This window comes from Rhea americana, unplaced genomic scaffold (genome assembly GCF_003343005.1).
Source record: "Rhea americana isolate MKP2758 unplaced genomic scaffold, rheAme1 scaffold_25, whole genome shotgun sequence".
In the NCBI taxonomy this organism is placed as follows: domain Eukaryota; kingdom Metazoa; phylum Chordata; class Aves; order Rheiformes; family Rheidae; genus Rhea; species Rhea americana.
The window spans coordinates 4951913-4968757 of record NW_028186368.1 but is presented as its reverse complement, the minus strand read 5'-3'; the positions used below and the strand labels follow the sequence as shown (position 1 = coordinate 4968757).

Below are 16845 nucleotides of genomic sequence, written 5' to 3'. Positions count from 1 at the left end.
GTCTATAGACTGGGTAAATTAGCCTGATTTCAAAAGTTAACTAGATTTGATATCAACTACCACATAACCTCAGCAACCTAAAAAGTACTGATAACTGGCCTTAACCTAAATGCATTTGTAGTGAGCAAGACTCAACACGGGCTGACAGCCTTCACAGCAGAGCAAGAGACAGAGGTCCAGTAAAATAAGTTTGGTTCATATCTGCAGGCCTGAAGCACAGCATAAAGCAAAAACATGACAGAAATTTTATTTTAACTTTAAAATATCAGTCCCACTTATTTGTGTCTATTCGAATTAGAACCATAGCTATTGACAAGCATCATACTGTAACATACCTTGTACAAAACTGCTGATGCACTAGTTTAAGAATAAGGAGCACTCATAGCAACTGAAGACATAATACAATAGTAAAATAACTTTTCTTAAAAATGAACAACCACAACAAACTTTTAAAAGTAGGAAAATGGAGGTTGAAGCCTATAGAGATAGAAGAAATTTTTAATAAGTTTTCACTGTGCGGTACCCTAGATCTTAATTTTGTTTTGCATTATGTATGTATAAAACATTCAAGAGAAAATCTCCCCTACAGGTTTTTCAATGCCCAGTACTTTTAAGAGTTAATGAGGCCTTTAAGAGTAGTCAAGGCCAGAAGGCATTTCTACAACTCTAGAGAGGTTACCACTCTCTTCTACAAGTTAAAACATCATGCTAAYATAACTACCCTACAACACACTGTCCCAGCACAGTGCTTTCAGACTTAATGATTACAATAGAAATCCATACTTGTCCAAACACCATTATATCCKCTGAAGTTTCAGAAGATAACTATTATTACTGTATTTGTTGCAAACACAAAGTCAGAGATAGCTGGTGTGAAAGCTCGTAAGTTGATTTCAAAGTTGTATTATGTAATATTCACACTGTAYAAAGCAAAGATTGAAAACTGTATATATTCAAAGTCCAAAAGGACAACKGCCTAAACAGTAAACAGTCTTCTGACAAAAAAACTTTGCAATAGCTGAAGTGCTACCCAGCAAAAGACACAGTTATTCTCTCTGACATTTTCAATTTAAACACTACGATGAACACACTAAAACAACTTACCAAACAACAGATCATGGATAGGGTACATTTAATATCATTAGTGTTTTAAGTGATGTCTAAGCATCAGAGATTCTTTGATAATACTGTGTCAGTATACCAACATGCTTAGAATCAGCTGGTAAATAAACACCAGTTGTAGAGAATACACTCTCCTAGATTTGTTTTTTCATGGAAAAAAAAAAGAATTGGAAATTTAATTAAACTATGAGGAAAGCATAAAAATGTAAGATAAATATTTATAATGGGACCAGTAAAATAGTTGGGGTTATTTATTTTTGTAATCAGTTTATTTTCTTTGCTCTCAGATTCAGTGAACCACTCATTTGAGTAAAATTATTTGGTAACGGAAGGGTACTAAGATTCTCATAGGTAGATAAAAGGTCACTGTGGCTTTCACTGCACAAAATGCAAGAAGCAAGTTAAAACTGGAAGAAACAATTTCCCGTCTTTTTTTTTATGAAAAGAAATGAGGGTCAATATATAACATCTCACTTCAATGTTTTARACAAAATACATCCAGTAAACTGAGTATCTGAGGGAGACTGTCAAAGGTTGTCATAAGAGTCGGTAAAACACTTGACTATTTTGATTTTATTTTTAAGGTTATTTTCATTATTAGGCAAACTAGAAAAAACTTTTTTTGAAAAGCTTGGATTCTGGAACCATAACACTGTCAGTAAATATTCAAGGCACAGGCTGGAACAACGTGGAAGTAAAATCATATCATGTATAATTCCATAAATATATGGAACAAGATGCCTTCTGGATTAATGTAAATGACAGCTTGGAAGGCCCAGAGAAATGTATACAWAATTGTGCTGCAGCATCTTCCTCCTACACCTTTTTAATAGGACTATGTTTTACAAYCATTTAAGAATTTTCCTCCCATCATGAAAGCAATGAAAAATTATTRATTGATTTAATACAAAGCCTACAAGTGGGGCACAAGGGTCTATTTCGAGACACAGTAGTAAGATTAAATGGAAGAACCTCAAAAGTTAAATACACATATCATTTTAGCTCATATTTCAAACCTCAGTATTTTAATCGCTTTGAATTTTCTCACTTGTCACATTTTGCAACACAACCAGTATAATTATATACTATGTGATAACATTTCAGCTGCTTCACCATTACTTTTACAATGAAGTTTAAAGAAAAAAAAGACCAGACCAGTATGTCTACGAACAGCGTACGAATGTGCACACAGGACAATAATTTAAAATCTTAAGCATACCTGTGTTCGCAGAATTTCACCTTTTGACAGTTGCATATCACCAGTCAACTCTTTCACAGCAATGCCCAGTGGTTCCAGACGCTTACTGAAGTAATTTGTCATTTCAGCTGCCAAAGCCTTCATAGGAGCCACATACACAATCTGCACCAAAAGGACACCAGCTTGATAAATGAGCAAACCCCACAATGTCATTTGTTTCATGGCAACCATTACAAATCACAATTTATTGTGAAATATGATGCCAGGCACTTACAGTGAGAAATCTTAATAGTGATATATGAAAAGTAGTTATCTTTGTTAGATAAGTGTGCAGCTGTTTAAAGGACAATGGATTTTATTTATACAGCCTCATCACTTTGAAAATTGGTTCTGCATCAAAGCTAAATGCATTTTCAGAGCTTTTCACGTGGGTAATAAGATTTTTAGAACACAAATAGGAATGGCTTTAACAGTAATGAAGTAAACCAGAACTAGTCCTATCTTTGACTCAGAAAAATAACACCTCTGAAAACTTCCTGATTTCATATTACATGTATAACATATAATAGATTTCACCTTAGAAGTTAAAAAGCTGTTCCTTGGTTCATTAAATTCCTACCTTAAACTCATCCTTTTTGATAACACCATGCTGAACATGCTGGCGAATTTCATGAAGGACTGTTAGCATGGCGATGTTGGTCTTCCCAGCTCCAGTGGGTGCACAGATTAGCATGTTTTCATTTGTGTTGTAGGCAGTCTCAAAAACTATAGATTGGATTCGGTTTAGCCGTTTCATGCCCTTAAATACAAGTTGCCCAATCTGTAAAATAAATAAATAAATAAAATAATAAATAAATAAAACACAGGTCTTTTGGACTTGTGCATGTGTGTGTTTAAAAAATAAGGTATAGAATGCATGGTAACAAAACTCGGAATAACTGCTGAAATATATTTATTAGTTATTCACAAGTGTTTATTCTGAGGCTACCAACTTCAACATACAAATTTTGAACGTATAAAGAAAACAAAATGTATCAGGATAACCTCTCTCAAAGCTAATGGAGCTCTTCAGTCACATGCTATTTCAGCACTTCCCCTCCCTTTTTTTAAATTGGTRTGAACAAAATTAATGTATAGTAGAATAACTGTCTGTTTATAACAGTTCTAATTGTGTTAGCATTTATCAGTAAAAATCAGTAAAACAGCAATAGCCATAGCAGTACGGTATAGATGTTTAGATGACTAACTATAATTATTCTAATGGAAGAAGAGGCAGCAACACACAATAAACTGCTGAAGAAACAGATGATTTAAAAAAATATTTACAACTAATAGTGTGCAATGAAGTTTAATTATGTAAAGATATACTTAAAAAAAAAAAAAAAAAAAACCCAAAAAGTCCAACCAAGGCCATTCAAAGGGTTCAGAGCAGAAAAGGGGGCTCAGGCAGCTGAATAAAAAAAAAAAAAAAAAAAAACTTTCAGCCTTCTCTGATTCTGAGGAAATTTCCCTCTTGTTCTTATTATTGTTCACCTCTTTCTCCAGTAATACGTTTAACAAATTACAGCCTCTATAAAGAACATAAAACACCTACCCAAAGTCCCAAAGGAACTTTGACAATATTTTAAGAGTTACATTATTATATTGAATACATTTTTTAAATTTTATAAATCAGAAATCCTGGATTGGGAGTATTGGTGGACAACTAGTTGACCATGAGCCAGCAATGTGCCCTTGTGGCCAGGAAGGCCAATGGTCTCCGGGGGTGCATCAGGAAGAGTGTTGCCAGCAGGTGGAGGGAGGTGATSCTGCCCCTCTMCTCAGCCCTGGGGAGGCCTCATCTCAAGTMCTSTGTCCAGTTCTGGGCTCCCCAGGACAAGRGAGACATGGAGCTACTGGAGAGAGTCCAGCGTAGGGCTAYSAAGATGATCAGAGGSMTGGAGCACCTGCCCTRTGAGGAAYGGCTGCGAGAGCTGGGCCTCTTCAGCCTGGGGAAGAGAAGMCTGAGGGGGGATCTGATCAATGTGTACWAGYACCTGAAGGGAGGGTGTCAAGGGGACGGGGACAAACTCTTTTCAGTTGTCCCRTGTGACAGGACAAGAGGCAAYGGGCAGAAATTGAAGCACAGGAAGTTCYGCCTGACCGTGAGGGGGAATTTCTTCCCTGTGAGAGKGACGGAGCMCTGGMMCAGGTTGCCCAGAGAGGTTGTGGAGTCTCCTTCTCTGGAGATCTTCAAGGCCCGCCTGGATGCAACSCYGTCTACCATGCTCTAGGTGCCCCTGCTTGATCAGGGAGGTTGGACTAGATGATCTCCAGAGGTCCCTTCCAAYCTTACTGATTCTGTGAATTATAAATATGCTTGTGCTGTTCCTCCCCTCCCTTCTCTGCAAAAAAAGAAAGCTTTTGTCCAGAAAGAACTGTTTGCAGATAGTTAAAATTTTATTTGAAGAATCATAAAATTTTTGCAATGGAAGTATGRATCATTAAAATATTAATTTAATTTGCTAAAAGACTTGCTTTTTCTTAGTTATATTTCACAGACACTTAAAAGACTTGGTGGACCACAGAATTACTTTCAATCTTCTGCAGAAAAGAATCTGGATTTCATTACCTGAACTGCTACTACTAACAATCATGAAAAGTATTTTACTCACATTTTTGAGAATTATCATTCTTATTTTAATTGTAAGAAACAGCAGAAGTACAAATTCACTGTAAAGAATGGCCCTGAAAGCATATTTTGAAGATTCTTCTTTCCATTATTACAGTCTTTCCAGTGAATTTACAGAGGTTTGCTATTTCAAATATTGTTTGACTGAAAGAAGCAAATTATTTGAGCAGGGTCCAAATTTATCACTTCCTAAAGTAATGCAAACTTAACAATGGAAGCTTTATTGGTTATCCAAATTCATAATTTTATTTAAAGAAAGAAAACTTTGATASAAACTGTGCTAGGTCTATCCTTTTGCTGCAACTACTTGCACTGAGATACAAGTTACAAATTTAGGTCAATATAGCATCTTCAGAACACAGACATCACTCTTAACAGTAGATAAATTATGACTTCTAATTGACTGGGCTGATTACAGTAGGCTTTTTATTCTAGAGGATTTTCAATATTGAAAAACAACATAAATTTAACGTGAGTCAACAAAAATGCTACATAATAGACATTTTAAAAAAATATTGTTTAAAACAATTTTAGCAAATCTTAGCAAAGCTTTCAAGWTGGAAACTTTTAACTCAAAATTTTTTTAAAAAAAGAAAACTACGAAAAGAAAGCTCTATTCAGTTCCAATTGGTCCCATAGTTTACATTTGCAATTAGTAGAATTGATACCTCTGTGTACATCTCAAACATATTAAAATATCTGTTCTAAACTGTTAAGTTTTTTTGGTGAAGAAAAACAAACGTATCTAATGCAAGTATTTCTAGAATCAAATTTCCTTAAGCCTGAGTATCTGAATTTCAGGATTACAACAATCAYCACGTCTAATATTTTTTTATAGTTTATTCTGCTTGCAAGATTGCCAAGGAAAAGCTCATTTGTTTCCCATCAAGTTTTGTGTATATATAATGTTTACTTGATGTATCATCTTCACAATTCCTTTCATCTTCATCAACAGGACTATTATAAAGTGTTAATGGGCTAGCTATAGAGATTGGTCAATCACATCAGCACTATCAGGGTTTATTCAACTATTTTTATGGCCTTTTCAGTCATTTCAAATTTCTAATTTGCCTGTTACTTCATTTTGGGTCTTCTTCATAGGTCTTTTAAAATGATCATATTTTTTCTTTTCTCTCTCACTAYGTGTAATTAGTGTTAGAAGCTACATAAACACTTCACACAGCACACTAAAGGATCTGTGGAAAGACATGCACAAGCACAACTGGTGACTGTATAATTTAATTGGCAAAATACTATGTGGCACAATGCTTTCAGTATTTTAAAGTAGTATAGTTGCCTAAATGAAGTCAGTTAAAAGTATCCTTACTATAGAACTGCAGCAGTTTTTTACAATCACATAATTGAACATGTATAGCTTTAAACACACAATTCTCTTTACAATTGTGTGGTTGTTCATACAAATTAAATAAAGCACTTCTTTAAGCATTTTCTTAAACTACTGCTYATGAGAATATATTGATCCAGCTTCTGTTAAGCTTTAAGAGGACAATATAAGGCTCATTCTTTTAACTTTTGGAAAGAATTGCATTTACAATAGTCATGGGATATGTAATTGTTATAAATAAGAAAAATTCAAATATATACATTAATAGATAAACAAACAAGCCAACAAATAAATAAATGCAATTTCTTGGGAAATATCACAGATTAAGAGTGACTTGATAACCAGCAATAAATAAATAAATGATCAGGAAACAGCAATGGAAATTGAGTGACAAAACTAGGACAGAAAAGAAAAGAAGAAAAATGCTTTTCTAGAAAAATGTCAACTCTTCTGAAACAGGAACATTAAGAATGGAGTTAAGATTAATAAAAACAAAGCCTATTAAAATCCTGTTTAGAATRAGAAGTATGTTTTTAATAATGATATTTAGAGCAGAATCTAGGCTTTTATTCAACATACTATCTGATTAATTTTCAAGCAATGCAAAAGAAAAAGTCAGACACTGACAAATCAATGCACTTGATAATATACTTTGACAAGTGACTCTGCAAGAATATATTAAGCATTAAAAACAACTACAGAAGCAAGGAACTCCAGAGAATACAGTATCTTAGAGTACTTAACTCCATGTTTAGTTGAAAAAAATATCATTGATGCCCTTTCCCAAAAAGYTGAGTTTTTCCAAACTGTAAGTTTCAAATTAACAAAAGCAATTAACAAAAAGTAGTTCTGCTCTTAAAAATGACTAAAATCAACGGAAATTGCAACTGTATGAACAGAAATCCCCTCTTATTAACATCTGCCTACTCTACCAGGCTTGCTTTTTCAATTTTGTTGTCAACTACATAAATTCTACCTAGCTTTAAASCTGAAAACTATGYTTTTTCYTTGGCATATTACCTCCTACACATCRACTTTTTTTCAGACAGATCAGTGAAACTCATTTTTTCTTAATAGACCAGTAGCCACTTAAAGGACTAGTAGCCACTGGATGGCAGAATCTGTTTTTGTTTTGTTTTGTTTTGTTTTGTTTTGTTTTGTTTTTCACTAAAGGCGAATGAGATGCAACAGCTTTCAGCTTTCCATTCCACAGCTGATTTATCACTAAAATTCTAGGGCAAATCAAAAGCAAGTTTAAATAAAGCACAATTCAAGTGCCACTCCTGACACACACAGTTTAGTGTCAAAGGGCCATTTTTACATAAAGATGAATCAATGTAAGAGATCATCAAGAAGAAAATCTTTCCACAACCAAGAAAAAGTTACTCCAAGCTGCCCTTATATGAATGTCCAAAGTCTTACTTTTTACTTCAATGTGCTACCCAATTCTGTCCCAGGAAATTAACTACTACAAGCATCACAAGGCTTCAGGTTTTACGCTTAAGTGAGATCACACTTAATGAAGATATTCTAAATTAGCCATTTCATTAAAAGGATATTTGTGTGAGATGCTCCAAGGGCAACTCAAAATAAGAAACTGTTAACTGAAAAGTCATTTGAGTCATTAAAGTAAAATTCTTGAATGAGTCCGTAGGCACGCTACAGCTCAGGAACAATTCAGTTGTAACAGTGACTTTTGCTGGAAATGGCCCAAGCAAGCAGCACTACGTACAGAGTTTTCAGAGCATCAGATTCATTAGCCAGAGCAACTGCAAAGTATGACACAGATGATGCATTTTCTTTCACACAAACCTCTGAATCCTGGTCAGATCTCTGGTCTAGAGCACATTCTCTGTCACAACAAAAGCGTGCTAACTGCATGTTCCATTACAAGCTGAGATCTTCTGTTAATCCTCCATGCCACTTTACACATTAACACTACTAGTTGGTAGAAATAGCTTGTCAAATACAATTAACCTCAGCATCACATAATTTCACTAGGTGGCCCAATGAGCTTTTAAGTCAGCTTCAAATTATCGTGCTAGCATTTTAGTAGCAAATTCAACTCTGCACAGGCAGTGTTATGCACAGGCATAACATATCTCCTGTCTTATCCATCTAGAACAGAAGAAAACAACAAAACAACAACAACAAMAAACCTTCTTAGCATTTTATCCAGAAAAGATGTTTGGATATTATCTCCCTTTGAATTGTCCTATTTCATTGATAAATCTACACAACATTTGCTTAATACTCCTCATTCTAAAAGAGCTTTTGTCTTGTCTATATCCATTTTTTCAGATAGTTTTCACATACTACTAGACAAATGTTCTCATGGTATGAACTACAGAAATGTTAGTCMTCAAATCGTAATTTCTATAGCACAAAAAAATCCAAAATAAACATTCTATAATGAAGACCTCTATAATGATGGTTCTACTACAAAAACTGTTGACATTATTATCTATTTATCATAAATGTTGCAATCACATACCAGGTTTAAACTTTCAGCATTTTCCCTACTAATTGGTTTGATTTTAATATATGTTGTAATCAACGAACCTTTCATAATTTAGACACAACAAGCTCCATCCTGTAGTCAGTTTTCTGTAGCACTTTGGTTAAATAAATAAATAAATAAATAAAAATAAAAATAAATCAGTATAACATGACTTGTCTGTGCTGTTTTACAGAAAATGTATGAGCCTCAGAGAATGAATTTCTAATGGTCTTCCTGGCAGTTAAATACTCTCCAGACCATGTTTTCCTCTTTACTGCATTTTGGAATGTTATTAAAAATACACGCACACATATATGCACACACACACACATATATGTATACATATATGTGTGTGCGTGTATATATATATATACACACACACACACACGCGGATGCATGCATATATTTATTCAGATGAATTCCAGCACACTTTCATTAAAAAATAAATTGCAGTAAAATCTAGTAGTTTCCTACTAACCAATGCAAGATAGGTTCATTGAAAAAAACACAAACTCACAAATAGAAATTGAAAAATCAAAAAAACCTCCATATTTATTTTAAAAATGATCAGTCATACCCATCTACTCTCCCAAGGAAAGAACAAAGACTTCTTTGAAAGCAAGAGTTTTTAGGGAGAATATTTAACTSCATTTATGACAGCTGACAGACCACATATCTGAACAAAAATCCTTTGAAGACAACAGAAGTATTGCCACTAGCATTATCTAAACTATTCCCTTGATGAACTATGCTATGTGAACAACTTAAGTAGTCGTACCTTTTCTATAGTTCTCTGAATTATTCAACCTCTTATATATTTTAAAATGTAACATTAATGTGGAACAAWATTCAGTTGCTCAATATTCAATATATTATATATGGATAAAACTGAAGACTTCTGCATGTACAGACSCAAAGTCAGTCTGATGGGAATGGTGTGAAAAGACCACAGCTCTCTGAAGTCCTCACAGCCTAGAGCTCCTGACAGCTTAGAGAGTCTCCTCCCCTCGCTCCCTGGGTGTATTTGTGTTTCTCAGCCTGCTTATAATCTGAAAAAAGACTATAGACAGAATGATTATATCCTCTGGTGATCTGATTTGAAGAAATGGATAATAAAGTGTTTCAGAAAGATTTTTCCATAAAAGCAACTGTTAATGCAGCACAGCAAATGTATACAGATTTACGCATCCCAGTAGAGACACAGGCAAGATTCTGATTTCTGTGAGACTACTGTAAACACAAAAGCATCTGTCTGATGTCAAGAGAATTATTCTACACTTACATCAATAAAATGGAGATCAGAACACAGCCTCTTGTTAGAGCTTTTTGACGTAATTTGTAATTTATACTGAAARTTTACTCCAAAATATGTACGTAACAGCAAAATAGCAAAAGAAAAACTGTTGGCAGTTGTTGCATTTTTGAATAACATCAKAAGTTAAAATAAAACCCTTATTAAGTTTAGTTAGCTTTGTTTAATTTGCTTACATTTCATCCATGTGAACAGTTGTAAAGTAAGAGTTTTGTTTTTTTCTTTTACTAAACAAAGCTATGAGTGGAAGAGTGAAATATAATAATCGCTATGAAGAAAACATCTAAAATATTGTTGCTCTTCACCACAAGGTTCTTCCTGTATGTATGGCAACCTTCACTCTCCCTGACTCTTGTAGATGTAGCTATCAGGAAGCTGATGTTTAAAACCAGGCTTTTCTTAACTCATAGAAAATTCTCCCAGTTTCTTAAGCTTATGTACATGTAAAACAGACTCTTGTCTCTGCTGATGGCAGTTCTCCTCCTGAATTTATTCCCCTGGGAAGCCTCAGCCAGTGTTTCTAAAGGGGAAACAGAAAAGCACTGCTTAAGGTAGAGTGTTTAAGGCCATGATAACAGACTGGAAGAAATCAAAGGGTTAACAGAGAAAACACTTTTCTAGTTACTCAGGAACACAGGCAGTGCAAGACAAAGCAGGAAATCAATGAATAAAAAGCAAAGAAAATAAAGAAAAAAAAAAGCAAAAAAAAAAAAATCACAAAAAAAAGTTTTGGTCATCCATGAGAGAAATATGCCACTCTACTAATGCACACCATAAAAATTGAAGCATTTTTACGCAACCATAAATTTTGCCATATGACATGGTTTTAGTTAGGCTTTGTCCAAATAAAGAGATATGATCTGAACATAGAAAGCACTTTCTGAAAGTTGAATCATTTTGATTTACCATTCCTGAATTAATTGCAGAATTTTGACTCAACTGCTTCATACTAAGAGACACCTAATTTATTCTTTTCCTTCCTCATTCTTGTTGTAGTTTTTAAAGAACAGATCACTATTAATATAATCAAAATAAAATCAGATATGTAAGTGATAAGTTGGTTATCSCCAGTAGCACAAAGTACTGTTGATGAGGGGCATACATTTCAAAGAGACTGCTGAAATTAACTTAAACAAGTAACTAGAAAATCTGGTAGAGATGGAGAATACCAATAGAAACAGCAGCTAGTTCTTGGCCAGACCTGGAAAATGGTGAGCACAAGAAAGAAACATCTTAGGATGTTTCCTAAGATGGAAGGATGCTAAGAAGGAAGCAAAGCCCAAACCATCCCATAGTACACAGATTTACACAAATGATTGAGGAATGGGTCTGGTAAAGCCACAAACTTCTAGGAATACATCTGCCCATTTCTATTCATGGATCCTCCGGATATGGATTCATGGAAAACTAAGACACTGAAAACTATGTAATTGCAAAAATTGAAAAGCAGTTGAGGAAATCAATTCTGGCATTGCAAGTAGTTCTACAGATTAGAGTTCTTGTATTTGCTTTGAAAAGGATGCATGCTGCAGGTTACAGCTTAACCAGCCTTTTTATCAAATTTGTTTTCTGTGCAGGAAATATATACAGAGATATACATAGATATGCAAAATAATCTTGTTTCTGATGTAGGTAAATTACTGATGCAGAATTTGAGAGGAGCATTCCTGCTGAACTTGAAGGTATACTTAGTAACAGGTAAGCCAGAGAAGTCTCCAGCTAACAAGTATGCATARCAGAGAAGTACTCTCATGTTTAAAGGGCCAACAGAGCAAAGGTTGAGAGATGTCAAAAAGCAAAGGGAAGAAGAATCAGGAAAACAAGAAATTAAATCCTATATAGCCTCAGGTGATTCAGAAACATTACTATCCTATTCAGAATCAGGGAATCAAAGCAAAAATTGAGGAATATTTGCACAGAAGTTGAAGGTTCTAAATATGAAGCACATATTTAGGTGACAGAATGAGAAACTGTCTCATGTTTAGAATCTCCTTGGTGATATTGGGAAAATAACTGTCCATAGCAACTTGGATATAAAATCCTCCTTTCAAGACAATACCTGGTCTGCTTTTTGAGGTGATGACCTGATATTCTTTATCTTACTCTTATTTCTTCCACTTTCTCTTTCCATGAGGTTTTCTTTTGAATTTATCTTATTTCTTCCCTCTAATTACTTTCAGCAAAACAAAAAACTGAGACAAGAGGCTGAAATACAAGTTTCTCTAAAGCAAAATATGGCACTAGAACAAAATTTCTGCTCTTTTCAGTTCTTTTCCTTATTCTCTAATAAAATATCACACCAATTCAATGAATAATAAAAGAAAACAAAAAAGTCACAAGTCTGTGGTAAGTGTAAAATAGATTTTTAAAAAGTTTTATTCAAAACTCCCTCTCATTTTTACATAGATATTAATAGTAGCATGTTTTTTCTAATGTTGTGGAAAATCAAATTCTTTTTTCAGCTATTCTGGATGAATATAAAAAAAAATTTCCTCTATAGTTTTCCGCAAAGAAAAGCTTGTATTTCCCTTCTTCAGATTAATCTCCAATGTATTACAGAGGAAAGAAATGGTTATCATTTTCACAGAAAACTAACCTATTCATATGAAAAGAAAAAATAGCACTGGTTAATTCCAGTGCTGTGAAAGTTTAAAATCTTCCACTGTTAGCACTTACTACATCATCTTGAGGTTAATGAAAATTGTAAATCTGAGATAAACAGCCTATCAGATGTAAAGTCAATCTTTTAGTCATTGGCTCTTCCACCTCAAAACCTTTTAAAAACATTTAAAATTATTTGGTGATTTTTAAATGAATTCCTTGACTGACAATCTCAGTCTTGTTTCTATTACTGAAAGACCCAAGACAGCCTTATCACAGATAAAATATTCACATTGTGAATGTGTATGGTATTTGTGTTAATTAAAGACATCCATTAAAATCAGATAAATTACAGTTTGTCTAAAAAGATTAAATCTTCCTGAAAATATTTAAGCATGATAGCATTCTAGAATTAGCATATGCTCTTCCCACATGAACATCTGAAAATTTTCACTTTGAGATCGTTTCTGAAAAACAAAAAATAATGTTGGTCTTGAGCATAATTTTAATTTCAAACATTATCTCGTATCTCTCTTTAAATTGAAGATTGATTGTCCCTAAGAACTAAAATTTGCCTTCAAGTATGCTAAGTCAAACCAGAATATAACTAAATAATTCTTCCATTCTACTACTAGGAATTTTCATTGAGAAATGGCAATATACTCTACCAGGAAACAGCAGAAGCACACTATTTACTCTCCAGCTTTAGTTATCAAAATGCGTAAAAACACTGAGCTGTTTTCATTAAAACCTTCACAAATCTCTGCATGTGCTTTATAACAGAAATTCTCTGTATTCAGTTAATCTGACATAAATGTACCTCTCTAAAGCATGAAAATTGCTCTCTCAATTTAAATATTTCACTTATTATTCTCATTTAATAAGGTCAACAAACCTAACAGCTGCAAAAGCACCAAGTAGATATAATTGGATTTCAAACATTACAGTGACCAAGAATGAGGAAAAAAAAATGTGAATCAGAAAGCTGAATCTTTCTGAGTTACATTAAACTCTAGGCTCTCTTTAGATAGAATATGTCTATCTAAAATGCTTCTTAGATTTTCTTGGGAATTGGTTTTACTAAGAAAAGTTTAGAATACAAAGAAATCACTGAATTTACTGTTAGTACAGTATCACAATTGGGAGCCTTTCTTTGAAAGTGGTTTAAATGTACTGCTTTTCAACAGAGCAAGGTGACTGCATTTCATATAAAAATATCTTTTTAAAATGCAGCTATCTTTCAGTATTTCTTCCTAACAAAAAACCCTAATGAATTTGATACTATTTTATGCACACCAAGACATTAGTTCAAACTGTTCATGTAGAAGCCAATATTAGACTGTTCAGCAGAAGCTGGTTTGGGCTACTATTTCCAACTATGTATTTTAGCTTGCCCTTCAGATGTTTGATATAAACTATTTATTCCTAATGCTACTTAAAAAGAAATGGAAAAATTAGCAGATAGCTCTGAAGGATAATTACTTTAATTTTACGTTATATATAAAGTACTCAATAACTTTAACTCAGCAACTAAAAACAAGGAAACTGCAAATGGAAGAATATTCTTAGAAGAATAAATATTCGTGCCATAACCTTTCTACAACTCTATTTGCTTCTCTATTTCCATTAATTTCATTCAACTGCTAACCAGGAATGGAGTACTGTTTTATCATACATGTTAAATGACTTTTTCTTAAGTTTTACTGCAGAAGACCGCAAGAACAACCAATCCTTTTTTTTTCTACAAGAGTACAGTTATTTTATTCTCCTAAAGCCCAGCTAAATCAAAAACACTCACAAGAACTGTTTTATTGATCTCCTGCAGGAAAATAACAAGTGGAAGCAAGGGAAGATGAACATGCATCACCAATGTGTGGGACCAAGCAAAGCTCAAATATCAAAAGACAAAAGTCCAACAGTTTTTAAAAATATTTGGGAAATTTATCTAATGACTTCTGACTGCAAAACATATTTCTGTGTATGTATTACCTCTATAGCAAGTCAAATATGCTGCAATGTAAGGAAAAACAAATGCACTCAACAAAACCCCTTGAGAATCATCTCTCAAACCAAGTCAACCAAATAATGGAATCCTGCTCTTCAAAATCTCTTCCAATTGACTGCATCTTTTCATAGACCCCACGTACAGCGTAGCACAGACTTTCGGCTGACATATCTAGGTTTGTTTTTACTAAATAAAGTCAAAAAACAGTACTTCAGTGAGGAGCTTCTGCAGATTCCTATTGCTCAAGAATAGTACTCTTTTGCAAAAAAAAATTTTTTTTTTTAGGGATTAAGAATTATTTTCATTAGCTGGATCTTTATACAAATTACAATCCTGTCAGGTAAAAGTAAACACTTTGTTAGACTACTTCTAGCTACAGGCAGACAAATCTACTCCCACCGTAGCTCAGCAGGTGTTTTTCAGCAGCTTGCGTCCTTGATTAGTTTTCTTTTGTAAATGTTCCCGTCAGACTTTCAACCTTTTCAGACACAGCACTACACAACATATGCACAAACATTTGGCGCATGTGTAGAAAAAGAAATAGGTTTAATGCATTCCTTCAAGTAAGGTGCAGTCATTTTTACCTCGTGTTAATATTGAAAAATGCATTTTTCTATTCACATTTATCTTTTGCCTCTAAAAGACAAGTTTGACCAAAATCTCAAACAACTATAAGAATATGCAACTTTCCACTAAATAACATTTTCAGTGAATTTTGCATAGCATGTAATACCCAGCCATACAAATTTTAAAAAATAGACCTCAAGAAATGTAGTTTTCTATATTCATTAATATTTTATGATATTGTCAGTATTAAAATTCAACTTATGTTATCAATTATTCTTGTCTTTAAAGTTTTACTGCACAGAAGAGATAGCTCAGATTTTACAGAGTTGTTTTCAATAAAGGGAGTTGTACATTACTAGTCCTTAGAAAAATCTTATGTGCATAACTGAGAACATCTGATAAGTTTCAAATACAACTTTACTAAAGAAAAATTTTAATATTTGAAAATACTATCTTAAATCTACAATTTTTTTCTTCCTGTATCAGTGTTTATCAGTGTTTTTATTTGTGTTTTCATTAATATCAAGTCTTATAAAATAAAAAGATACTTTAAAAACAACCAAGACTGACATAACAAAGAACATATTTACTAGTTTCTCAGAGTATCCTATTTATTAGTTTTTCAGAGTATCCTTGCCATCCTTAACATCTTCAGTGTCTTAAATGTGGCTCGTTCATGCAATACAAACATTAAACTTCTGCCAAGACTTTAAAAGGCTCTTACAGGAGTATGTATAAACATAAGCCAACACTGAAAACATAGGTTACTATAATGTATTGTACAATATGCTTTCCTAATAGTGTTTAGAAACTAATGTTTGAGGAAAAAAGACAAAAGCCTTGATAATCTTAAAGAGAATAAAAGGGTAAGACTATAATGATGATAGACATCATCAACTAAACTGCACATGAAACAAGGACAAAGGCAACTTAAACAAATAATCAAATCATACTGAAAGCAGAGTCAATTTTACATCACTATAATATAGGGAAAGGTATTAGTTATAGTTGAAAAGCAAGAAGCAGCCAGCAACAAGAAGAAAANAACTAACCTATTCATATGAAAAGAAAAAATAGCACTGGTTAATTCCAGTGCTGTGAAAGTTTAAAATCTTCCACTGTTAGCACTTACTACATCATTTTTACTTTAGCTATCCTTCTTCTTCCTCACTTTCCTTCCTTTTTTGCCCCAGACATATATCTGAATAAGAGACACCTATATGCTTGACTCTCTTTTTGGCCTACCTATTCAGTTCCTTTTCAGTATATAGATCTTTGTTATATTAAATATATATATATATATATATATATATATATATATATATATGTATGTATAAAAATATATATATATAGGGAGCTGAGGGAGACACTGGGGGGTTAATATATAAACTTGTAAAACAGTACTTGGAGGGTGGGTGGGTGGACTGATAACGGAAGAGCATCGTGGATTAAGGCAAAGACTTCAGTTTTATCATTTGTCTACTGCATAGATGTTTCAAAGAAACTAGTTTCAATTTTTCATGC

At 33.4% G+C, this 16845-nt stretch overlaps 1 protein-coding gene across 1 annotated transcript in view; it reads right to left on the bottom strand.

Moving 5' to 3' along the window:
* ASCC3 (activating signal cointegrator 1 complex subunit 3) overlaps window positions 1-16845 on the bottom strand; it is a 258777-nt gene that overhangs the window by 200423 nt on the left and 41509 nt on the right. Inside the window, exons 8-9 of the mRNA XM_085306936.1 lie at window positions 2940-3140; window positions 2342-2482 (exon numbers count right to left, since the gene is read on the bottom strand). Coding sequence (XP_085163062.1) covers window positions 2342-2482; window positions 2940-3140 — 342 coding nt within the window. The remainder of the gene's footprint in view (window positions 1-2341; window positions 2483-2939; window positions 3141-16845) is intronic.